This window comes from Chroicocephalus ridibundus, chromosome 3 (assembly GCF_963924245.1).
Source record: "Chroicocephalus ridibundus chromosome 3, bChrRid1.1, whole genome shotgun sequence".
Classification (NCBI taxonomy): Eukaryota; Metazoa; Chordata; class Aves; order Charadriiformes; family Laridae; genus Chroicocephalus; species Chroicocephalus ridibundus.
The window spans coordinates 104,965,602-104,993,063 of NC_086286.1; the positions used below are offsets into that span (position 1 = coordinate 104,965,602).

General features: G+C 36.3%; 1 protein-coding gene across 2 annotated transcripts in view; it reads left to right on the top strand.

The window, feature by feature from the left end:
* Positions 1 to 27,462, top strand: part of CSMD1 (CUB and Sushi multiple domains 1) — a 1,197,532-nt gene that overhangs the window by 803,341 nt on the left and 366,729 nt on the right. For both annotated transcript variants that reach the window (XM_063330346.1, XM_063330347.1), the window contains exons 9-10: positions 8,072 to 8,196; positions 13,749 to 13,870. In XM_063330346.1, the coding sequence (XP_063186416.1) occupies positions 8,072 to 8,196; positions 13,749 to 13,870 (247 nt within the window). The remainder of the gene's footprint in view (positions 1 to 8,071; positions 8,197 to 13,748; positions 13,871 to 27,462) is intronic.

The window sequence follows — 27,462 nt, forward strand, 5'->3', positions numbered from 1 at the left end:
AAATCAATGCATTTTAAGTAGGAATTTTAGAGCAAAATAATATTGTCTGCGTATGAAAGGCAGAACTCCAATTTGGACAGCATAGAAGAACAAGCAGAGAGAATTGTCTGTTTTTCCACTATATACAAGTTAAAAAGCTTCGGAAACATGGCAAATTCAGTGTCTGATGCTGTGATGCATGCCGTCTCCTTGCTTTTTTTGTTTTTAGCTTTTGTTGTATTCATTAAAAAAAGAGGACGAGGTCAAATGGACCCCTATGGAGAAAGGAGGAAGGCTGCTCTTTCCCTGTTGTGGAAAAAAAGCAGAGACTTCAAGGTGTGGCAGAGAAGAGGGTCAAAGGAAGGAGGTGGGAGCCTCCAGCTCACGCAGAGATTTATAAATTGCTCAGCAGGGAATGGAGAGCCAGACCTAAGAGCAAATGGAATGGAAAACTCAGGAATTAGAAGGAATTGTGCAAAGTTCTCTGCAACTCCAGAAAGCAAGTTAATCAAACCTGTTTCCTGAATCAAGTCTCTTCCAAGCTAGGGCATAACTGATGTGAAAAATATTTTAAAAATCTGTTCTCTTTCTGACTGAATTCTTTTGGGATTTTTCTCTATTTACCCTCAAAGGAGTTTGAGAACTGATAAACAACTCCAACGTTAAGAGAATCAGTTATATGCAAAGTCATGGTTTCATTGGCAACAGGGCAGAAGTTAAATGTGTTTTAAAAAATAATGAAATGAAATCAGCTTTTCAGTAAATAGGCTAGTGAGAGACAAGGTGTCCAGAAGATGTTTGCTATTATCCTGTTCTATATATTCTGATTCAACATGGCAAGTACAGCTGCTGCAAACAAAATTGTATGCTACAAAAATATAATATGCACTTACTGTCCAAAGGTCTGCTGTTCTAGGAAAACAAACGTAATTTTTATCTATGTGTTTATTAATGTTGATAGAAAACTAGGTAAAAATGGGATACTAAAATATCACTCTTTCTCAAGATGTATTAAAGTGTATGCATGTGTTCATCTGAGGCATACCTGTATACTTCCACTCTTATTTTGGAGAGTATTGTACTTTACTGTTTGTACAGGTTTGCCTCAGTTTCCCTCCTCTGCTTGAGTCTCTCATCGTAGCCATAAAGGGTATAGAGCATACCTCTTCTTCTGAATTCCTCCAAATCAAATACTTGGTTGAAAGAATTAAGGGCAGCATCTAGGATCACTCTGTTAGTAGCGAAGAGATAAAAGCACCTCTGGAAAGAGTTAACCCCATAGCCTAGATGTTTAATGGAAAATAGCATGAATTCACACCTGAAAGGGCCTTTCTCACTCCATTAACTATAGATATCACAGTAAGTTCAGCAGATTGGGATGGTGAGGGAGCCTGAGAACGTGACATATAAGAAGAGGCTGAGCGTTCTGGGTTTGCTCAGTCTTAAGAGAATCTGAAGGACCTTGTTGCTGTCTACAGATACTGAACAGGAGAGTGTAGAGAAGAGAAAGCCAGACTTTTCTCAGAGGTGGACAGTGACAGAGGTGGATAATAATAATTAATGGTTATACTATGAGGATTTTCAAACACTGGAAAAAGTTTCCAAGAAAGTTTGTGGAATCTCCATCCAGGGAGGAATTCAGAGCTCATCTGAGCAGGGACCTGAGCCTTCTGTTCCAACTGGACTTGCTTGGAGTGGAGCATTAGACTACATGACGTCCTCTTCCAATCTAATTTGTTCTGTGAATCTATGAATGTTGTGTGGGTTTTCTGTGTCCGTGATACACTGTGGGCCAAGCAGACTCTCATCTAGTTATGGTCCAAATCAGTGGCACGTGAACAATTGTTAAAAAACCGCAGCAGGTCTGAGAGCACTGGTAAGCTGGAGAGGGTAGGAGGAAAAATTACTTCTTTTCCCCTCTAGTCTATAATTTGAAAGAGAAAGGGATCTAAAATAGTTTTGGTGAAACAAGTCCAAAGATCCAAACGTGTGAGCCCCAACGTGGGAGAGCCCAACAGTAAAATTCCGAGCAGTGCCTGAAAATACCAAGAAGAGAGAAAGCCCAAAATAACCTTAAAGCTCCAAGTATGTTTGAAAACATCTGAGGGAATCTAATGTCAAGAAACCTTGCAAAACATAGATAACTGTATTTTGAACACAGTCTCTTATGAATGAATGTGGGTTAAAGGTATCTTAAATGTCTGGAGCTTGCTTACGAGTAGTGCTTACTAAATTGACAAAGCAAGGCTGTTCTCGTCTTTCCTTTACCCCATTCAGCCTCTGATAATATTTTCATTTCACCTCATGTATCTGTTCATGGGGATAGATGAATGCATACGGTGTTCAAAAATAGCACAAGCACATCATATAAGATAGGATAAGTAAAATACATTAATATACTTTGATCACTTATTATTTGTGTGCGTGTTTTTGGGCCTCCAATTCTAAATATTATGTGAAAGAAACACTAAAAATTAATTTTACTCCTAAACCTTATTTGTCATCTGAAAACTGATTATGCAACAGCAGCTGTTTTTCATGTACTGTAATCTTTTTTTTAATATCTATTTAGAACATATCTTAGCTATCTTAAAGTTAGCTATCTATATATAGCTTGACATTTAAATAGAGAATTTGGCTGGAATTTAGTTTTTCTTTCTCTGAAATGACAAATCAAGTTCTTCCAATAGAAAAGGGAAAACAGTATTTGCTGTTGCTTTCATTTCTCCAATGTTGTGAAAATGCTGTGGAGAGTTAAAGAAAGGCAATGTTTTTTCTTGTCTAAGAGGAAAGTATAGACACCAGAAGGAGCTATTGTTCTTGTCAGGAGAATGACAACTGTGGATATTAATCTGAACTAAAACACGTGAAAATGCACATTATTCAAAATCTTTTCCAGTCTACTGAAAGACATGTTGTGAGTGGGATTGATGAAAAGGCAGAGGATTTATTTTCAAAGCAGCTTGAGACCCAACTGATTCAGTGATGACAAGTTCTTTGAAAATGGTTTCATTGTTTTCAGCATAATAATGGCATTTATTCTAATATCATAAAGCAAACAAAAAGGTATTGAAATCTTAACCTTTTCATTCTGTCCTTTTGCCACGCTTCTACTGTGATCCGTTCAGGAAGTAGGGGAGGTGATTTTCAGTGATTTAAAAAAAATCCATTGGATATTTGGATTCATTTTGAGGAAAAAATGGCAACTCAGAGTTTGCTAGATGTATGAGAACGCAATCATACAATTTTGGGGTCAGCATCACATTTTATTTTTATGTGAGATCTCAAAACAGTAGATTGTTTAAATGAAATTTAAAGTGGATATAAACAATAATGTTTCGGCTCTCCTTAAATATTACATGGTATGTGTGGTGCTGTGAAAATAGAAACATTTTCCATGATTCCACTGACACTTGTAACAAAAATAGCTTTTTTCAATGAAATAAGCTGTGTTATGCTTAGTATTTCTTACGGAATTTTTTTCTTTTTAGAAAATGGCTTCTTTCAATCACTTTCTGCTCTTCTTTATAAAAGCACAAATTTTGCTTTGATACAGTTCAAATTTAAAATAGGAAAAAAAAATACTTATTTCTCACCCTTGTTGGTTGAAAGTTTACATTGAGAATTAACAAAACAAAACACAACCAGTGCCCGCAGATTTCCTGATCTCCTTCTATGATAAGGTGAATGAGGGAAAAGCTGTGGATGTTATCTACCTGGATTTTTGCAAAGCTTTTGATGCTGTTTCCCACAGCATTCTCCTGGAGAAACTGGCTGCTCATGGCCTGGACAGGTGTACTCTTCGCTGGGTAAAAAACTGGCTGGACGGCCGTGCCCAGAGAGTGGTGGTAAATGGAGTTAAATCCAGTTGGTGTCCGGTCACAAGTGGTGTCCCCCAGGGTTCGGTGCTGGGGCCGGTTCTCTTTAATATCTTTATCAATGCTCTGGATAAAGGGATCGAATGCACCCTCAGTAAGTTCGCAGATGACACTAAACTGGGTGGGTGTGTTGATCTGCTTGAGGGTAGGTTGTCCCTGCAGAGGGATCCGGACAGGCTGGACCGATGGGCTGAGGCCAACGGTATGAGGTTCAACGAGGCCACGTGCCGGGTCCTGCACTTGGGTCACAACAACCCCATGCAGCGCTAGAGGATTGGGGCGGAGTGGCTCAAAAGCAGCCTGGCAGAAAAGGACCTGGGGGTGTTGGTTGACAGCCGGCTGAATATGAGCCAGCAGTGTGCCCAGGGGCCAAGAAGGCCAACAGCATCCTAGCCTGTATCAGGAATAGTGTGGTGAGCCGGACTAGGGAAGTGATCATCCCCTGTACTCGGCACTGGTGAGGCCCCACCTCGAGTACTGCGTTCAGTTTTGGGCCCCTCGCTACAAGAGGGACATTGAGGTGTTGGAGCGTGTCCAGAGAAGGGCTCCAAAGCTGGTGAGGGGTCTGGAGGACAAACCTTATGAAGAATGACTGAGAGAGCTGGGGTTGTTTAGCCTGGAGAAGAGGAGGCTGAGGGGAGACCTTATCACCCTCTACAACTACCTGAAAGGAGGTTGTAGAGAGATGGGGGCTGACCTCCCTGGTGACAAGTGATAGGACGAGAGGGAACAGGTTCAAGTTATGTCATGGGAGGTTTAGATTGGATATTAGGAAACATTTTTTCACTGAAAGGGTTATTAAACATTGGAATAGGCTGCCCAGGGAGGTGGTGGATTCACCATCCCTGGAGGTGTTTAAGAAAAGGGTAGATGGGGCACTTAGGGACATGGTTTAGAAGTGGTTTTTGTCAGAGTAGGTTAATGGTTGGACTCGATGATCTTAAAGGTCCCTCCCAACCTCAGCAATTCTATGATTCTATGATTTGCTCAGTGGCTGGGGAGGTAAAGAAGTGAAAAACAGAAATTAAAACCATTCGTGGTTAACAATTGTAAATTAAGTGAAGTAATAATTTCCTTTGAAATCACAGATCAAATAAGTTAAAATATGGCTTTAAAAGGATGCCCCCTTTTTAATGGAAAACTTCAATCAGAATCATAGAATAGAATCATAGAATAGTTTGGGTTGGACCTTCAAAGTCATGCAGTCCAACCGGACCTTGAATGTTTCCAGGCATGGGGCATCTGCCACCTCTTTCGGCAACCTGTTCCAGTGTTTCAAATATTCTGATTTCTGATACAGTAAGTGAAGGATTTTATGGTTAGACTGGGTTTTCATCATTACAGCAATATTAAAAAAAATAATTATTGTTAATGGATACAGAAAGCGTTACCCAGTAATTTAATGTGTATATTTATGATGATTCAACTTGTTTCACTATTATTCTATACAGTATATTGTAATTTTTTTCCAAAGCTCTGGAAATAGCTTATATCTAAGGATTAATAATGTGAACTTGATATATTTTACACAGTGGATATCACCTTTTGAAAAGTTTGATCACGAACTAAGTGACACAAAATAAATATGCTGACTAAAACATATTAAAAACAAACAAAAAATCTAGCAAAAATGTCAAATTAAAGAGCAATGTAGGAAAACGAAGTACTCAAAAGCTCCTTAGTGTTAGAACTCGTGGAGAGAAACCTGAACACCAGCTATAGGCATTGACAAGTAGAATCTTTTGAAAGTCATTTCAAGAATTCTAATTAAACTTCAGCTAGGCTACAGAAGAGCAGTCATAGGTTTGACCAGAATGACTGAGATAGTTCTGGACACGGTGTATCCGTGGCTAGAATATATGCTAAGTCTGCTTTAGTATGAGTTAAGATCCATCCTTTTTGAAGCACCTATTGTGAGAAATCAGGTTTATGCCATGAGTCTGACAACTGGTACTTTCCAGAAAATACTTTTAATATAATCTTAATTCTATCAAGGCTTACAAAAAAACAGGAAAAAAGTATTGAAAGGTTCTAAATGCTGCTGAATGGAGGTACGAACTGTCCCACTATAATACATGTGAAGGGAATTAAAAGTTTCTGTAAGTAACTGGTTAATAGTGAAATGTGTATAGTTGTTGTATAATACATACATTGCAAATATCTGAATGAAATCATATAACTTCAGATGTTTAAGAGAACAGTGGATGCTGAGAATCCTTAGGTGAGCTGAGTCGCTGCAGGATTTTCTCTTTCCAGATAATCTATCTAAATAAGCATCTTAGCGGAGGGCATGCACCTGAGCCACACAGTCTACAATAAAAGTCCTCATCCTCTAAGCAATGTCCAAATTATTGAATTTCTTCATTGATTCCATTGGCACATGGAAGAAAGGGAGGTGATTTGTGACAGCAAAATTTTCTGCAGGGTCCTGCACCTGGGTCGGGGCAATCCCTGGTATTAATACAGGCTGGGGCATGAAGGGATTGAGAGCAGCCCTGCTGAGAAGGACTTGAGGGTACTGGTGGATGAAAAGCTGGACATGAGCCAACAATGTGCACTTGCAGCCCAGAAGGCCAGCTGTATCCTGGGCTGCATCAAAAGAAGTGCGGCCAGCAGGTTGAGGGAGGTGATTCTGCCCCTCTACTCTGCTCTGGTGAGACCCCACCTGGAGTACTGCATCCAGCTCTGGAGCCCTCAGCACAGGAAAGACATGGATGGACCTTTTGTATTGGGTTCAGAAAAGGCCTGTGAAGATGATCAGAGGGCTGCATCACCTCTGCTATGAGGACAGGCTGAGAGAGTTGTGATTGTTCAGCCTGGAGAAGAGAAGGCTCTGGGGAGACCTTATAGCAGCCTTTAAGTACTTAAAGGGGGCTTATGAGAAAGATGGGGACAAACTTTTTAGCAGGGCCTGTTGCAATAGGAAAAAGCATAATGGCTTTAAACTGAAAGAGGGGAGATCCTGACTAGATATAAGGAAGAAATTTTTTGCAATGAGAGCGGTGAAACATTGGAACAGGTTGCCCAGAGAGGTGGTAGATGCCCCATCCTGGCAACATTGACAGGGCTCTGAGCAACCTGATCTAATTGAAGATGTCCCTGCTCATTGCAGGAGAGATTGGACTAGATGACCTTTAAAGGTCCCTTCCAACCCAAACTATTCTATGGTTCTATGATAATAATGATAAACAATATAGTTGTCTTTGTGAGATCCTCTGAGAAAATAGTAGAATACTTGCTCTTGAAGGGTAGGAGTGAGCTGGATGTTAGTGAATGAGGTTATTTGCTATTGTCCACAGCACAATTTTAAGCACTAAGCTTTCTAAGTGCCATCTAGCAATCCCCTGATGTTTAGGACTCAATGACTTAGAAAGACCAAACTGAGAAATCTGCTTTATCAAGATCACTTAGTTCACTACATGGGATTACCAGATACAGATTTAAATGTGCAAGAAAGCTAACAACAATACCCATTGATTGTGATGGGGAACAAAGAATGTCAGAAATAATAAATGGAAGCAGAAATGTAAATACTGTTTAGGAAAGCTCTTTTTGAGATACACAGTAACTATATACGTTTTTTTAATTCTTCATAAATGTTGGTCAACATTGTTCAGAAAAAAAAAAAGAATAAAGTTACAAATCACTCCAAAGAGACAAATTTCAAAGTCACAAGTGAAACAGTCAAATTTCTGTCCTAATAAAATTTATCATTTAGCATAATTTTTAACAGGATATTTCAGTAAGGTCAGGAATATTTAATGAATTATTACAATTACTGAAATTAGTATTTCCTGGTCCTACATGTTGACAAATTACCCTAATTGCTTTAAGAGAATATGGAGAGGTTGAAATTATTCCTGAAGTTAATTTTGTTGCCTGAAACAATTGTGATTATATATTTTCTTAAAAAATATATCTCTCTATGCATTCATCGAAGTCATAGTTTAAAAGATGACACTTAGCATCACAATTACTTTATATTTCTGGCCTTAATTCTGTAAAAGGTGGACAAACTAAATAGTAGACCTGTTGCCTATAGTATAAGTTGATTTTTTGTGAATATAGTAATGATGGAGTAGGATTTGCCACCTTAAATTCTTTGTTTGGACCTAGAAATATTTTGTCATTTGGTGACATTTACATTTGTTTGGGGAGGTTGATATTTAAAATACGTTTTAATTGTTTCCTTCGTCCTCACATTTTTATCCCAGGGTGGGTGCAAGTGTACAGTTTTCCTGTGAAGATAATTATGTTCTGCAAGGTTCTAAGAGCATCACTTGTCAGAGAGTGACAGATACACTGGCTGCCTGGAGCGACCACAGGCCAATTTGCAGAGGTAGGTGCTATTCTTTGGAATTTTTCCTGAAGTTTTGAAGGGTAATTTATAATTTCTGTTTAGAAATGCAATGAAATGTTGTTCAAAACAAAGCAACAAACCATATATATATATGTATTTTTATATATATATATATATTAAAAAAATAATTTATATATTTATGTGTGTGTGTAAACATATATGTTTTTATATGTCCAAAGATCTTTCTGTATCTTGAAGCACACAAGGAAAGATGCAGAAACAGTATCAATTTAGGGAGCTAATTTCCTTTTTATAGTTTTCATTTTTCTTAATCTTCTTTTTGTCATGTTAAACATATTTTAAGTAGAACTAGGTAGTTAGGTTTAGGTTTAACTTTTCTTATTAAATTCCTAAATAAGAGCTCCTCACAATCATACTGTGTTCCTGCCAGTCCCAAATATTTCCATAGTCCTCATTTTTTGGTAAATTCCCTTCTCTTTCATCTATTGTGCTCAACCTTACAAATGGCCTAACCTTCTGACTTCTTTTCTAAATGTTTTCTCATTATGCTCTGAGACAATTAGTAAGTTCCTCTCCCTGCTTTTAAGGAAAAGAGGGGGAGGTGGCTTTTTGTATGTGTGTATGTTTTTCCGTTGCAATCTACTGCCTGTAAAAAAAGCGCAGAAAAATATTTAAATGCTCTCAAACTACTCCAGAACTGAGGTATATAGGAAAAATAAAGAATATATATCTATGTACAGAACTTCTTCTCAGTGGAAAGATTAAAGTGTATTGCCCATTTGGATTGTACATGTTAAAGTCTTTACCCTAGAAATGCACTTGCCTTATGTCCTCCTAGAATGAGACAACCTAGCCAGGATAGGGACTGGAAACACGAAAACCCATCATCATTAATTAGAAAAAAAAAAAAAAGGAAAAAATAAAAAAAAAAGCAATGAGACAAATTGGTTTTTATACTTTATTTATCATTTTGAGGTAGATCAAAGAGATGCTTCTTGCACTCACAAAATCTTACATTGAATGCTAGTTACAAGGGCAGCAAACAATAGAGAGACTGTGAAGGTAAGGATTTGCAACACCCGGACCTAAACTTTTGCTTGTTCAAGAGCGAGCTAAAGCCTAATCTCACTTATATAAAACTCATATATTTATAAAAGAAAGTTTCATTACCTAGTTATTTCACGATACCAAAAGAAAAAAAAAATATCCTCTTGCCAGAATAGATTTTTCAACTTGTGTAACTACATGTGTGATACACTTGCAAATTATGCTTTCTTCATTAAAGCGTGTAAACAGTTGTGGTGGGTTGACCCCAGTCAGCAGCTAAATACTTGCCCAGCCGCCCGCTCACTTGCCCCCAGTGGGATGGGGGAGAGATCTGTCAGAGCAAAAGCTGAAAACTCGTGGGTGGACATCAACACAATTTAATAAATGAAGATAAGCTGTGCATGCGACCAAAGCGAAATAAGGATTTTATTAACTACTTCCAATTAGTGGGCAGCTATTTAGCCATTTTCTGGAAAGCAGGATGTCAGCACAAGTGATGATCGCTTGGGAAAACAAACCTATAACCATGAACGTGCCCACTTCCTCCTCCTTGTCCTGAGCTTTTATTGCTGACCATGCTGTCATATGGTATGGGATATCCCTTTAATCCTTTGGCGTCAGCTGTCCTGGCTGTGTTCCCTCCCAGCTTCTTGCCCACCCCCAGCCTACTTGCTGTCGGGGCAGCATGAGAAACAGAGAAGGCTTTGATGTTGTGCAAGCACTGCTCGGCAATAGCCAAAACACTGGTGTGTTATCAACACTATTCTAGTTACAGCTCTAAACAAAGGCACCATACAAGCTGCTATGAAGAAAGTTAACTCTATTCCAGTCAGGCCCAATAAAAAAGTCTATAAAGGCGGCTCTTGGATAAATTATTACAAGCTGTATGTAACACGGGTAATATTACATGGGCACATCCATGTAAAGGCTAGACAATCTAAAACATAGTAAAAAAAAAATAAATAAAATTCATACCTCCTACTCTTTTCAGAGCAGCAAAACAACTGTGATTCGTGTCTCTGTAGCTCAGTGTATCTAAATGAAAAATCTAAATATATCTTCTCAAGTATTTGGATTCACACTACTGCAGAATAACGTGTCAGTGCAACTCCACTGTTCACTCTTCTTTGGTGCTTTTTTTTTTCGTCTCCTGAATTTATTCTTGTTTGCTAATACGTTGCAGAAATGAGATGAAGTAATCTATGCAAGGTAAAAATAATGCTCAGCGGAAAGGGGCTATTTGCTGCTGAATTATCTGTGTGTTATTACTAGTGTTTGCTGTTCCTTCCAATTTATTATCTGCAAATATCTCTATTATGCTTTACTCCCTCCAGTAAACTTCTAACAAAATAGGATAAATTAGTTCTATACTTCCATTAAAACCTCAGTTGGAAAAAGAAGATCCTTTCCTCCAATGTAACTGGAGCTAAAATTTCACAACAGTCTGAGGGTCAAGACAGCCAGTGTCTAAAAGTTACTTGTTTTTTTCTAAACACAGATTAACATTGTTTAGGCTGAATGGTGTATAATTGGGGTTCAATGTTACAACATTGCACGTGGTGCACTTTTGTGGGTGGCCCGAAGTGAAAGATAAAAGTTTTATTTGTAGTCCATATTCTACCTAAACCCCTTTCTGACCTTCAAGATGCCAATATTCAAGGCACTCACACCATGTATTTAATAATAAAACACACAATACAAAGGACTATTTATCACATTTTCTAATTAATCATCAACTTTAAGTGGAAAAGCTGATAAACTACATGCAACTACTCTGGGCTTAATGACTTCAAGCCTCTGAGACTTACTGAAGAAGCTGAACTTTGCATTTACCCCAGAATGGTGACCAACAGAGTTCAGAATTTATGAATCGAGCAATAGTGAGAGGAACCACCTTACTGTCGGCAAGTTCCTTCATTATTTACATTAAACAATATCCTTGTAATGACCTTACATGAAAGGGCACAGGAGGGGCTGGTGGATCCCTGGGGGCCCGGGAGCTGCGGGGTCCACCTGAGGTGGCAGCTCAGGGCCAGGCCTGAAAGGCAGGGCCCATCCCACCACCCCCGGCAGGGAGCAGCCTTGGGCACGGCGCCCTTCCCTGGGGATGGGGACAGCCCACGGCCAGGCTGAGACAGCAGGGCCTGGATGGGGGTCAGCATCAACAAAGTCTGCGAGCAGGCACAGGCATGGCTGTGGTGGAACTGCAGGCTCCCGAGACATTGGTCAGGCGGCGACTGACAGTCCAAGCCCAGACTGAAATGGATCCCCTGGGCGCACAGACAAGGAGTGGTGGGAGGCCCCAGGTGGGGCTGGTCAGGGCAGTTTAAATCTCTTAGTGCCCTCGGGAACTGAACGGTGCTAATGTAAATGTTCCCAGTTTTCTTGAATTCCACACAAAAACCTTACAGCGATTCATTCTGTTTTCTGTAAGTGATATACAAGGCAATTTTTGTACAATGTTTTGCAGTAACTCAATTTCCTAAACAGGCCTCTGGGCAGAACTTCAATTGTAGCTCTTGCTTGGCTTTTTTCTTTTTTTCCCTGCCTTTTTTTTTTTTTTCTTCCCCCCAAAATCCACATAGGAGAACGATAAGAGAATAACAGCTTGACTGAAAAAGATCTGAAAGACGGACTTTTCCTAGCCTCTCTTCTTTGTGTATAGCTAGAGAAGGTATAAACTGTATTCGAAAGCTTATTGCTACAAAGTCACGCCTCTGGCTTAGTTCCTACTGTAGCAGACCTTGTGCAGGGTGAATTGAAAATAAATTAATAAATATTAATTGTCTGCTAGTTGCATGCTGGAGGTGTAGTGCCTCTACCAGTTACTGGAATGAGAATGTCCTCTATTTCATATCCTATGAATCTGCTCTTGTTATTCTAGCAATTAAAATGATACATTTTGCTTGATACAGCAGCAATATGCTGAGCTTTCTGTATTGCTAGTAGGCATCATACAGTGGCATACTTAAATGTGATTAGTTCTTTTTTTTCCATGTTAAGCACAGACAGCTTGTTAATAATCATCAGTGAAGCTTTGGTAGAATTACCTATGTGGGCGAGGGGAGTTTTTTGGCTTCTACTCAGATCGTTATGGAAGATTTCCATGTGAAGTGTCTGTGACTTAAGTGAAATTCATGGAAGGATATTAAGACAGTTTCTGTCATAAACATAGATAGACATTTTCACAGAAAACTGAGTTCTAGCTGAATCAATCTAGACATAGAATTATACTTAGTTCTCAAAGACTAGTCTCTAACATAGTAACAGAGGACCAAGTGCTGGTAGCAAATTGTGACAGAAGGACAGAAAATCTGAAAGTAATTTTCTTCTGGTTTCCTTCTTTCCTATTTGTACCAGTCACACTTCTATTAATGGGGAAGATCAGGCTTCCTCCCAACAATTTTTTGAGGTAAAGAAATTCTTCATAATGGAGGCAGCCACAGAGAAAGATGAAAAATAAAATTCCCCGAAGTACCAGAAATATGTTGGATACTTTAATCCAATATTCAGAAAAAGAATGACCAGGTTTTTAAGGAATGGAGTAATTCTTCTTTTCAGTACTGAAGCTTAGGTAACTGAAGATTCTAAATTACGTGAAAAGTTAATGGGAATTATATGGATAAGTTATAAGATTCAGATATTTGAAGATATACAGTATCTAAATACTTACAAATTTTATGATCTAGACTATTTAGCATGTTGCCAAAGTGCTCTAGTACCATAAACCTGTCAGTGGAATTTTAAAATGTTCTGATTTCCATTTGATATCACCAGAAATTACGTCTAAATGTTTTTTAAATACTTTGAGATACTGAAATATTTTGAGAAGATTGAATATTTTATAAAATCTATCCTTAATGCTCTTTGGAAGATAGCTTAATTCATGAAGTAGTTTATTTTCAAGTTGTTAACTATCCAGATTTGCTGAATGTGACAGAGGAATTGTGATGGTTTCACAACTGAATCTCTGCTTTACAGAACTCAGGCTATTGCCTAGAACCATTTTCCTTTTTTTTCTTTCTAATTTTATTTCCTCTGGTGTAAAGACCTAAGACACCACAAAAGTTCATGTTAAGGATATACTGTTACATAGAGTTAAACATTGTGATACTTTTTTTTTCTCTCCAACCATGGAGAAATCATGGAGAGCACATACTGGCCCTTCTTAGATTCATACATAGAAGGCTCCCTCCATCCAATTGGAGAGGGTAAATCCCTCTCTAAATGGAATATTAATATGATAATTCTGAGAATTTAATTTACATAAAGTAAGAATAAAGTAATAATAAAGTAATGCAAACGTTGGGCTGATTGAAAAGTGCCCGTTTCCTTCCTCTGTAGGTCATTTTTCAGGATTTTTTTGTCTGTCTCAGACATCTTCAAAGGCAGATTATTATAGAATATATCAGCATAATAATACTTCAACAGTGAGTTGTTATTAATTCTATGGCAATTTTATAATGTTTATTTTAAACGTAACAACTAATCAAAAGAATCTGATTTGCTGTTTATCATTTTAGCTAGAACATGTGGTTCTAATTTACGTGGACCAAGTGGGATTATTACATCACCAAATTATCCAGTTCAGTATGAAGACAATGCACACTGCGTGTGGGTCATTACAACAACTGATCCAGAAAAGGTATGCTTTTTCTCTTTGTCTCAATTTAAACTGTAGAATTTTGGATCTGTCTTAAAATTATTTCATACATATTTGCACGAATGTATTAACACATGCGAGTGTGTATGTTCATTTAAACACAAAAATGACCAGAGGTGTTAAGAAAATATATCAGGCACTAGAAAAAAAAAAATTAGTAATATCTGTGAAAACATCTACTCAGAGTAATCAAAGTTTCCAAGTTATTTATAACTTTTCTAATGAAATACAGAAAATCATATTCAAAATCACATATTGTTAAATGAGTTAGTATTGGATTTTTCAAGTTGTATCTTGATACTTATTGTTGGAAGTATAACAACAGACATACATCTAAGTACTTTGTCTGATCTTGTTAGGTGTTTTACGACCTACGTTATTTCTCTTTTCAAGCCACTGTTTTCCGTTAATGATTCTAAATACATAACTCTGAATAATTATGCATAAAATAGTAGTTATAATTTAAGTTTTGTTGTTACACCGCAGTGTACTGAAATGCCTTTTTACTTGTTTTTCTGTAACATCATTTTACTTCCTCAAAAAAGGACAGAGACCCCCTACCTGTAGGAAAAAAAATGAACTAAAAAAATCTTTCACTGGTATTTTACTTTTCTGTAGCGAAATGCTGAATAAATGAGTTACAGTAAGTTGAAGAATGTGCAATCTGTATGTACTTCCATCATTACAAAACATCTATTTCCTATGCAGTTTTTTGCAAGACTGTATTCTTGACTTTTTTGATATACTTAAGGAAAAAATGTTTAACTTTATCTCACCATAAACTAATGCAAATGTTTAGCCGTAGAAAAGATCATCTTGCTGCATGCTTACATTGAATATTGTTTAGACGTAAACACTGTTTCTTTGCAAAATCTATTGAGTTCACTTTTTCTTAAAGCAGATTCCGTGCCTCAGTAAAGGTATGTATTCAGGAAAAACAGGCCAAAGTACAAAACCATCACATTGCAGAACGTTTTACTGTAGTGTTCTCTGAAGAGAAAGGCCTCTTTTCAGTTCCAAACTGAATTGTTATATTTTATTTAGTATAGCAATCAGAAGTGACTATTTGTCGCTGAATGACCTTTGACTTTTAAAGTTATTAAATTGTATAGAATGTATTAAATCACATTGCATTTTTTAATATGGACAAGCATTTAAAATATGAAAAGTGTCTGACAAATGCTTCTACTCAAATTTATATTCAGTAATGTGTAGTCCCTTTGATTCTGAAAAATGTAGCATGGTTTTATAAGAGAAAATTTAAGTGCATCAAAAGAAAATAAGAAATTACTACTAATACAAGAGTCTTGCCATCATAATGATTTCTTTATTGAAAACTTTTCCATTAATATTTAATTTTTATTTTTCTTCCCTTGACTTTTCAAGAATTTTGATTAAGCATTGTTTTTCATATTTATAATAAAATGAAGATAGTAACGTCTTTGCTGGTAGCAAGAAAGTTTAACCATAATAATACAAAAAATGGTACTGACTGTGCAGTGCTATTTATTAAACTGTGCAGTGTATGTTTTCTATGGAGGCTCAGATGTGTGAAAAACAATAAACCTTAGTCTACTACAATAACACGCAACTTCTATTCGTTCTATACAATATATCTTTCTCAATGGATTTAAGATTTTAGTAGGGTAGAGCTTAATGAGCTTGGTGAGGATTAACTTATTACTTTGTTCACTGGACTTGAAAAGACACTCATAAGTAGTATTCTGTGGACAGGTTGATAGTTCATCAGTCACAAGAATACACTGAAGGAATTGCACGCTTAGACAGATCAATTCTTTTGTTATGTTCAAAATGAAGAGGTATGAGCACAATGCTTGGAGCTTTCACCCAGAAAAAAATTCACACTACTACATCCATCTGGGTGGAAAGTAAAGAGATAAGCTAACAGATTTATTGACAATCACAATGTAAGAAAAAGAGGTGGAGCTTTATGTCTTTTAGTTCCGGACAAGACGGGCAATAGGGAATTTTTATTAATCTTGGATTTGTCTAGCAGTGCAACAGAGGAAGATTATTTTCTTAACTTCATGTATCTTGGAAAGATGGGTATGTGCTTTAAGACCATGGTGATTGTGATTGTGAAGTCTTAAAGTCAAACATCTTTAAGGCTTACAGTATCCTCAAGTTGCTTTCACATAAAGTCTACATTATCTTTATCAGCGTGTATCAACACACAACTGATATTGGGGCTTCTATCTGAATCTAGAGGTAACACATATCCTTTCAGATAGTAAAAGATATGGCAGAAAATGCTATTACTTTACAGACTATCTGACTGAAATGGAACCTTTTTCGTACTTCTTTCTAAAGAAAAATATCTTGCTAGCATTTTGAAACCTGTGAACTTTAAAAAATCAATTACAGAAATAATTTCCAGGTTTCTAAAATAATGAATTGATTTTAAGATGTGCTGAAAGTTGTGCAGATTTTCATCCCTGGCTTTTGTTGGAGTTACGAATGACAGAAATCTGGAAAATTGAACTGTGTACTGAAGGTCTGATTTTAAGATCAGATTGAGGAGTCTACTCTTTTACCCTTTAGATTTGAAAATATTTGTCAGAATGCTTAGGGTCTGTGTTTGATTTTCTTTTCAAGAGCATAGACAGTTCATGACATGTTGTTAACTGTGTAGTTTAAATTACTTTTGACTTACTCTAGCAGTGAATTTGTGTCCTTTCATCAGGTTAGTTTACACGTAGAATTTTACAAGATAAGACAATGTTTCCTCTTAACCTAACATTCAGTACAGTTTAAAGATAGTCTAGTTAAAGAGGTGCCCTTGCACAAAAAATGGAACATCATATCCTGTAATATTTTAAAGAATAAATTAAAAAAAATTGGCTCATAACATTTTCCAAATATTGCATTCTGATGCAGGTGGGGGCAGGTCTTTAACGCCAATTCAAAATGAAAACAAATTTCAACTTCCTGTGGGGACAGTAGCATAGTTTCAGTTTTTAACCAACCATATCAAGATCGTTCAGTTAAATGTTTTTCAAATGTTTATTTGCCTTTTTCCGAGCAACACAAAAATCTGAGTTAAGCGTGGTTCTTCTCCTATTCAAAGGTATTTCTGTTAATGCTCTGCTTATTTTGAAGAGCTGATTTTCTTCTCTTAACATTTATTTGTTTCCTCTGGGTCCCACTATTGTAGCTTCTGATCAGCATCCCACTGAGTCATTTATTAGACTTTCAGTACTTGCAAATAGTTGCTGTAATTCTTGGTAACTCTACATTGTTTTAGTTGTTCTGTTATGCAGTTTCTCAACTTTTTAGAATCAGTTACTTTGTACTGTTTTTCAGTTGTCTTTATCTCTTTCTTGCTGTTAGTACAATCTTTTCAGTATGTTCTAAGCACACGTCTATCTCTTACTGTTTCAATTCATTCTCCAGGCTGTGAGTTTCTTCATAAGACTTACTGCCTTGGATTTCCTGCTGCTTTCGCTATTTTGGTAACATTGCTAGATGCAAGGGCTCCAGTTTTCAACTCCAGTGTCTGTAGGAGGGCAAGGTGTGGTGGTGTTTCAGCAGTGATGCGGTGTTTTGCACAATGTTTTCCTGACTGATTGCAGATTGCCATTGACTGATTGCCATGGGCTGCAATAGTTCTAAGTTTAATGACCTGGTAAATAAAGAGTGTGTTCCAATTGGGGTTTGTTTGTTTGTTTGTTTGTTTGTTTTTCTGAAGAATGTACTTTCTCCACAGTATAAGCCATAGACATTAAGTATCTGTTTGGGCCTAACAGCTTTCTTCTTTACAAAAAAAGGTATTCACTGAAGTTGCCATAATTGAAGACATACGATGGTATTTCTGATTTATTGCCTTTCAAACACATAGCTGGGCAACTTCAGGAGAACATTCTTATTCAGGAAAACTTTCCCCAGTTCACAGCTAGGGAATCCACATAATGTTAAGGTTGATTTTGAGGTAATTTCTTTTAAGATAATTCTTTCTTGCAATATGCTCAATATGCTCTAAAAGAGTAGTCTTACTAAGTAGCATATGATAATGTGCTTTTTTTTTTTTTTTTTTGAGTGAGATTATATTGCTGATTCATGGATTTGGCCAAAGTTTTGTGGTAGCTCAGATCTCATCCATTAGTGACATTCCTGTCTTCCTCAGATTATTACTTCTATGTAAGTAGCTTATGCGTATGTAGTAATTTGCAATGGATTCAGAACCTTTGTTTCATTGGGCAAGTTTGCTCCAGTTAGATGACATTATTGTGTTACATTATTTAATAGTAGAGTGTTTTTTAGGAAGTCTGTCCGTAAATAGCTTCAATACAGACAGGGCTCCTCTCCCTCTGAGTGGCTGTTCAGACCATCCTGCCACAAGTAATAGAATGTTTGTCAGCATGTCTGACATCTACAGCGCCTGTAGTCTAACACTATACTCTGACTGGGGAGGAAAGCTCTTGCTGAGCACCATATATCACGTCTCTACGGAGATTACCAGAGTGCTGCCATAGTCTTGATTTTTATCTGTAGAACTTACCCTCTCTTACTCAAAGAGTTTTGGGTTGCAGAGATCCTAATCACCAAAAATATGTAGATCTAAGAACTACTTTCACTAAACTTTTGTATATTCTTGGCAATGTACAGGCTTGTGCTAGTGATTTACTCAATTCTTGTTATTTCATAAGTCTCGGGTTAGATTTAATAGAGTGGAAGAAAAGGTCATTGTGAATTTAGAATTGACTCATTTGTACATCCTGGGCCATCTAGATTGTACAAATACACTAATAACTCCCTGAAAGGATGATTTCCCATGGTGTATTGAAAATGAAAGCACAATTTTGTATGCTCTTTTGACCTTCACATAGTGTTAAAACTGAATTTTGTGCCATACGTAAATGTGAAAATTTACATTTAAATTTAAACTTCTTTATTTTTCATTTACTGGAACGGTGTCTTTAGTTTTAGGGACGTATGGCATCATTGAAAAAGGATTCACATAGTTTAGAATTGAAATTATTAAGGTCTCAGTTATCAAACAAATAAATACCATTCCAAGTTCCCTCTTGTTTTGAAATAGGCTTGTGTATTTATTTTATTTTTCATAATCAAGCATTATAATTTAGAACACAAAGTATAACTAAAGGAATTCTATGAGAAAGCTATTGTCGCTGCATAAGGATGAGATTTTAAACTTTCAGTGTCCTAAAATCTTGTACAAGACTTCCAGTGTAGCTTTGATTCTGTACAGTCTTAAATACCTTTCAAAAACAAAAGAGTGTGTATATTTTAATATAATGTGCAAAATCTACTTACAAGCCTACCGAAAAAATTGTATTATATATAACCCACTACAGTATATGTTCATCCTCAATTTGAATTTAAATACATAAATTATAACACAGAATTCTATATACATACAACTGATATTAGAAAAAAAAATATTCCACAAAAGCAAGCACAGTTTCTTTTTAAAAAAATTATTGTTGTGTTGCTGTCTGTGTTTTGTGTATACATATTAGACATTATAATTTTTGTTAATGCTGATATTTCTACCTTTCAAAACATCATGTGAGTGAGATTTAGTAGCATAGCTTCTATATAATATTTTCTTTAATAAGTTTACTGAAGCTTTATTGGATGATACTGTAACACAAGTAGGGTTGGAACAGCAAACTCAGATCTAGCATTGCAGACATTTAGGATGAAATTTGATTTGCACATATGGGTGCTACATGTCTGAATTCCAGCTGTACTTGATGGAGATCTGTCAAATAGTCAGTACAGTCAAAACAGTGCTTAATTTCATCCTAAAGCAGTCCACTAGAAGCTGGGCAGCTAAATCACTGTTTGGGCTTTGTTCGCTCTCACTGGATCAGAACCAAAGGGGATTTAGACTTTTTAAATTTCATCATGTGTTTAGTATATACGCAGCTTAGTGGAATAAAGTATGCTATTTTAGATGAAGGACGTGCCTCACAGATTGAATGGGAAGGGTCCCGTAATGGCCATATGTTGAATGAAAAAGCGTAACTTTGGAGTAGGGAAATAGTAGACTTAACTAAAAGGAAGTGTCAAAAAAAAAATCTTCTCTCCTACATTAATGCATCTGTTTCCAAGTGTGAGCCTTTTAGTGGTACTGATATACCCAAATCAAAACTGCTTTCTATATTGATTTTAGATGTCTCATTTGTGCATTCATTGCAAGTTTTGACTCTTGCTGTCTTTAAAGACTGTTGGAAGTAGAAGGAAACTGTTGCAGTGCAAGAAAGTACTGTATTTCCTGGTATGTGGAGGAAGCTAACTGAACAAGCATTCTTAATGCTTCTGGCATTATATCTGGTGGTATTTGCTTTATTTATTTTTCTCAGGTGATTTCTAATGTTAAATGCAGAAACACAGTTTCCCTCCAAAGACAATTGCTGCAAATACAGGCTGGCAGTTATATTCCTTGTTGCTTACTTTCCCTCTCACCTTCATCCTTCCATGCTGTTTTTGAATGAAGGAGACTAACTACTGAGCCCTGTCTGTGTTCAGTATCTCAGGTTTGCTTTCAGGATATCAGCTAGGTTTACTCTACCGAGATTTAGCTGTGGGGTATGAATTTTATGAGCCTCACATGGATCTGACATACCTACGTGGAAATGGCAATTTAGGGGGAAAAGAAAAAGTGGGACTTTTAGAAAGAAACGGTAGAAGCATACACATGAAGGAATGGAAAAACTGAAGAAGGCTACTTAGCAGTAAATTTGCTGTGATATTATCTTTGATTTTACAATAAATACGTATTTCAGAAAGGCAGTTGGAATATATTAGCGGGTAATACAATGCTCAAGACAAATGATTCAACCTCCAAACAAAGCTAATGTATTAGAATGGGGCAAAGTTTTATTTGTCAAGATTAAGCCACACATACATGGCTTAATGGAAACTATTAAAAAAACCAAAAAAAGTCAAAACCTTCAAAGTTACCAAGACAATTTTGTTAAATACAGAAGTATGACATTTTAGAAGTTCTAATACTTCTGTTTCCTCGTGTTCTAATACCAGGTCAAGGACAAAGAAAAAAGAGTTTTCCCTTTCAAAAGAGGGCAATATGTAATATTTTCACTCTGATATGTTTGTACTGTATCTGCATGGATAAGAATTATACCAATCCATTATTTCATTATTTTGCTGATTACATAATGCAGTGAAGGTTATCCATATTTGCCTGTCTCATAAATACACTTTTCCATCCCGGATGGCTGTTAAATCTGTCATTATTTTAGCCTGTATCTTGCAAAAGAAAAACAGGCTATTCCTCTTTAAATTTGTTTATTATATAGCTAAAACAATCTCCTACTCAGAAAATACAAAAAAACCCACAGCTGTATAACAGGTAAGCATGCCTTTTTTATTTTACTATTGCCAGAGTTAGTCTTTAAAGGTTAAACGACAAACAAACCAAACCATGAAACCCAACAACTATAGTGACTACACTTTCATCATTGGCGTTTATCATTATCCTGCCACTGACATATATGTACTTCTCCTGTTGCTGAAAGTTGGGTTGTTCTTCCAGGTTTTTTCTTAGAGGAACTTATATCTACTGCAAGTGCACTTAGAATTCCTCCATCATTTCCTTCCTCCACTATGGTTTTTGTCCTTTCATCTTCCTCTGCCTCAGTTTCTTCTTTGCTGTTTTGGTCTACATCAATATATTTCTTTTCTATTTTAGCTTTAACCTTTTCTTCTTTTTCATTTTATATATTTTCAGAAAGGAAAAGTTGCAGATACAAAATTCAAATATAGAATCCTAATGTTTTCATGGTTTAAATGGTCAAACACCAGTAAATCAATGGTCAACTGAAATGTTAACTTTTTTTTAACCAGAAGAAAACAGAAAGTTTTTATTCATAGTTTCTTAATGTAATTACAATCCTATTCAGTGTAAGAATGTACCAGTTCGTGCAGTGACATATTCCACAAAATATATGCATTTAATTTCTTCATAGTGAAAGGACTTCAGACAACTTTACAAAACGGAGAATCAATCAGACTTCTGAAGCCATAAGTGAATATCCATTAAGCATACCTAAATATGAGACACTTCCTTAAGTACTTTGTATCTACACATCCGAAAAGATAAATCAACATATTTGTTATTACTCCTGCACATACACATGCACTCTCACCCAGAGACATGTAAAGTAATCAACTGAATGGTTTACCTGCACAATCCCAAAGCATATAAATATAGCAACATACTCTCATTAGTATTCTCTCATTTAATTCAGAATATGTCCTGATCACTCAGAGCACACATTAGATGAGAACATTGTGCCATTGTGTAAAAAAAAAAAATAAAAAAAAAATTAAAAAATCCTACAATATTAAATCTCCACATACTTTTCTTGTTTGTTCTACAAGTTAGTTCCCAATTCCCTTGCTAAGAACTATCAGGCTTATTCAGTATTACATTGTCAAATGTATAAATCTAAGATATCAAGGTTTATGTGTAGATATTTTTCCCTGGAGGTTGAAAGTGTTTGCACCTATTGATAGTATATCATACCTGACAATGTCCTTGGATGTTGTCTTTGTTTATGTGCTCTTTTCTTTTTTCTCCCGCATGTTTATTTTTTTTCTTAGTTTATCAGCTATTCTACATGAATTGTCTTTGTGCAGACCCTGTGCAGCCTGATGGGGTTGATAATGAGGATGACATAAACCCACATTTACTGCACAAGGAGACAAGTGCTACAGAATAATTTATGCACTTACGGTTCTGGGTTACCTCACAGAGCATGTTCATTTGCTTTGCCCTGAAACATAGGTAGTCAAAGTTTCTTTGTGCATGGTGCTCCCTGTTTATCTTCTCTTTCAAATCTTTTCTTGGGTACCTTTTCTACTGGGAAAGTGCCAGCTGATAACCTATAGGCAAATAATAGGAAATTCTAAGAAATTCACAGACTGCATAGTGAAGTGTATATATGGGAAAAAAAATTAGTTTATCTTAAAAATATATTAGTATTTTCTGAAAATTATTACGATTCCTTTCAGTTTTCTTTAGCAATACTATAGATTTGGTGTTGGACTTCACGGTAAATAGAAGCCTCCAGGTATTTACATAATAAATTAGCATCAGCACTTCCTTTAATTAACTCACTTTGGTGTATTACTAAACAGGAGCTTCATATTATAAGAGCCATTGGGGAGAAGAGTAAGTGGAGGACCAAATCACCACACATGTGTTAAGTTGTGCAAATCTCAGGTTTCAGGAAGGTGATGTTACAGGAATTTTTACTTAGTATGGGAAATATGGTAGAGTTTGCAGTAAGTTATTATAGAATAAAAAAGCTTTCCAAGTGTCATGTGGCAAAAATGGCACTGGGGCTCATTTGATAGCTGAGATTCATCATGGAAAAACAAGCTCCAAGGATACACTGCATGGCCTGTATTAACTCCTCCATAATTAAAGCCTTTAAGTGCACTGCCTAAATTAGTTTTATTTTTTTAGGATCTTTCTGTCTTCAAAGTAAACGCCTCAGAGTGTATTTTAGCCCATTTAAGATCAATTTTTCCTCTCAGCTTTCATTAAGTAAAATAAAACTGGAATGATCAACGCTGACTCTGACAGGTGGACGGTGAACTTCTCATATATGTAAACATTTGTATATATCTGTTTGCAATATGAAGGGTTACTAATGTCTAACGGACTAAAGTTTAAAATTTTGGAAATATAAATTAAATAATTTAGTTGGAGCTGTTTAAAAAATATGAAATGCCATACAAATTTAATGCTACTTTGAAGTAAATAGAGACAAAAAATTCAATCCTAAAGTGTGATCTCAGCAAGAATCAGAATTAAGACACTTCTGTATACTGTGAAAGGGATTAACATAGATTAGCATGCTGATTTGTCAGCTACTTGATCCAAAAAACATGTGGGTAGATTTGAAGTATATTAGAGAAAAAGAACAATGATTCAGCAGTTGGTGAATTGCATTCATTTATTTTTTTTATAAAAACAGTTAAGAAGCACCACCACAAACAGTCGAAACCAAGATCATGATCCTTCCTATCCTTAGCTCAAATTGGACTACTGTAGCATGTGAACATTGACACTATGACTACATCTACAGTGCACTTAACAGACTCTTTACACAATCTTTTAAACATAGCTTTCAATTCAGCAGGCAATCTCTAAGACCTCTTGAGAACTATCATGAACCTTAGGGTCTACATCAGTCAGCCTGACACATGCCTATATGTGAGTAATTTTTGAAAAAGTCTTAAGTTTCTTAATACTTAAACCTTGCAAAAGTACGCAGGGCAAAATTTTAACTATTCTTTTAAAACACAGCACTGTTTGCTTCTAAAAATATCACCCATAAACCTTCAAAAGTGGGGGTAGGTTTTAGGCATCAAATCTACACATGCTTAATGCTCACCTGTTGTACTAGAAAATAACATCAAGTGCTTGCTTGTCACATCTCTGGTTATTTCTCTGCCTCTGTACAGAATTTGACTTTGCATAAATGTCCAGTGTTTTCAGTAGGAAGCAAATTCTTTAAAGAATTTTTGTCTCATTGCTTGTATTTGCCAGTATTCTTACGAGATAGAACATGCAATGAAACGCTGAGTTCAGTTACCTCTCTCATCACTGTATCCAGCGGAAGAACGGTTTAGACAGAGCTTGTCAGGTTGGCCAGCCCTTTTTCATGCAGCAATCATCTCTACATTTTACTCTTCATTTATTTAATAGGTAACTGTTAGCACTGTTCCAGGCTCATTGGAAAGGGTACAAGTGAAGAGGTTGCAACATAATGCAGATGTTCTTTTGTAAACAGACCAGGGAAGAGTGCTGGAGGCAGGGAACTGTGCAGTTTTCTGCACTGTGGCGTTGCCTTCATGATGGAATTGAGCAGTATAAACTCAGTCCTGAAACAGTGTTTAAGCACAAAGTCACAGGAAGAACAGTTTCACAAAGCCAGAGGAGAGTACATTCATATCATAAATGCAAATAAAGCAAAAGAAATAATGTCGCTGCAGGTTTGCTTCCTATTCCTTGCCCAGATTTTGGCTTTTTTTTTTGCCAGTTAAACATGAGCTGCATATAAATTTATTATTTTTTCATCCAAAGAAAGCTTTATGCTATAAACTGAAGAGTTAGTTCCTCTCTAGCCTTTTCAGTTACAGGCCTTGCTATTTTATTTGCCTGTTTCTAGGAGAAAGTAGACATTTTGATAACTGGGCAGCAGAAGCTCCAGATTTTTAAAATGTGATGACGTTGAATGGATTTCATATGTTAGAAGCTGCCTGAGGCAGAATAAACTTGCAACATGGCAGGAGTTGTGCCCGTGCTACAAAGCATTATGGCCACTCCCTGCTCTTTTTTTTTGTGCAGTAGATCCATATATACAGAAATGTATACTTTTTTTTTTTTTTAATCCAAACTTTATATTTGGAAGCAATAAGTGAACTAGAATAAAATAGTTTGGATAAATGTGACCAGACACCTTTTCAGTTCATTCTGCCTTCACGGATGTCAGGAGGAACTAGAGTCTGTCTCTGTAGAAAAAAAAGAAGATATGATTGGTCTGACTCTTGGAAGTAATGTAAGAACAAAATTAAAAAATTAAATTTAGCAGTTATCATTAGGAAGTCTCAGTGTGATTCTGTGCTAAGTACAATTCTTGTTTTATGCCTGTTTATTATGATATGAAGACAATCTGGTGGCTGTTTTTATGACACTCGGTTAAATTAAACGCTAGTGTTATTTGCCCTATGGTTGAATTTCAGTGAATTCGTATGTAAAATCAAATCTTTGTTCAAAAATATTGTAACACTTTTTGGGAACTTTTTTCCCAATGTTGCACATATGTCAAGGAGAAATGTGCTATTTCCACTGAGCGTATCATGTAGTGTTTAAAAGATGATATACATAAATATAATTTTGCAAGTCCTTCTAGTTATTGAAACATTTAATCACATCACTATAATACCTTTGTGCATGAAAACATTCCTTACAATTTACTGCAATTTTCTTATAATGAAGAGCTATATACTATATGAAGCTTCCCATCTGATCAAATTATCATTTTAAGAAAATCTGACTTTGATTAAGTAAAACAATTCCAAGATTAAATCTTAACTCGTTCAGGATCATACGCTGGATCACCTCTTTAGTAATTGGAGTCTATTTTCTTTCACCTTCCATTTAATGGACTCTACTGGTTTAGAGAAGAAAGAAGGTCTATTTTATTTTTTATGACATTTTTTGAATGTTTTTTATCAATTGTAATTGTACCATGTAATGTAAAACTCATGTCCTTCCCAGCTTATTTTCAGAGCTCTCTGGGTGTTCATGTTCACAGACTTAATCAAAGTCGAAATCACAAAACAATATACAGATTTGGCCTTTAGAGGCTAACAATGTGGGGCATCCTTTTCTTCATTACCACTTGTAAATTGTTTAAGGAGTTAATGTATCTACATGAAGCTGTTTACACATTTCTGCTCTCAAAGGCCTTCTCTTTGAACCTTTCCTTGTGTCCCAGAGCTATATTAACTTCTGCATTAGGTTAAAAGAAGCAGATGTGCGTTAAGAGCTGTGTAGTAATTCAGATGATGCATGTTCCCAGAGAAAGAACCACAGCACAAGCTCCCACCTTAGGAAGGGGGGGGATGGTGAAGAAGCATCTTTTCCTGGACATAGAAAGGCATTTAATTTCTTCCAATTGTCTTGCTGAGAAAAGGGAAAATGGAGCCTAAAACATGGCAGGTAGTTTACTATTTAAACAGTAAAATCATGAGGGGGTCATCATGCCTTTTGAGTTTTTCACGCCTTTCAAAAGAGGAATCACCTGTTAGGATGATCATCCTTCCTCTTCCCAGGTGGCAGTTAACTAGGATGAGATTTCCCAGCATGGTTTTCCTCCTCTTCCCCATAGGTGGTAACTTTCATCATTATGACAAATGGCAATATTTTTAACCTAGTGAAGAGTTTAATAATTTAATAAGTTGTCACTGGAACATAATTTGCTTACTAATCTTTCTGAAACAAAGATATCACCTGTGCACCATGGTAAAGCAATTAGAATTGAAGTGAGGCGTAAACAGAGGCTATAAACATCAGTAATGAGATGTAGGTGGCTCTAGTTGGTGTGAAAGATTAAAATGGAGACCAGCTCATTACAGTGGAAACTCTTATTTCTGCCTAAGGAGGAAAACATCTTAGGAGGAGTTTGTTCATTGTTAATCAGTTCTTATTTCAAATTTGCTATTGAAATGGGCAGAAGAAAAGGACAGATCATGTAGGACATGGGAAGTTTGAAGCTGTGGAAGTAAGAAATTTACATTTTCTCTGAACTTCATCAAAATCTTATTCTTCTCTTACGGCTGTTCTGTTTTGCAAGGCACAGGACCTCTGTTGTCGTGGAGCTCACAGACTGTGAATGAAGAATTTCTTTCATGCAGATTTTAGCCTCTCTGCAGAAGTCATTCTTCTAAGCAGCATTCTCCGTATCTAATTATTAGCATAAGTACCTGGCAACAAAGTACAAGTCAAGAAGATAAAAAGTCTAATTTATTTCTTCAGTCAAAGTTTA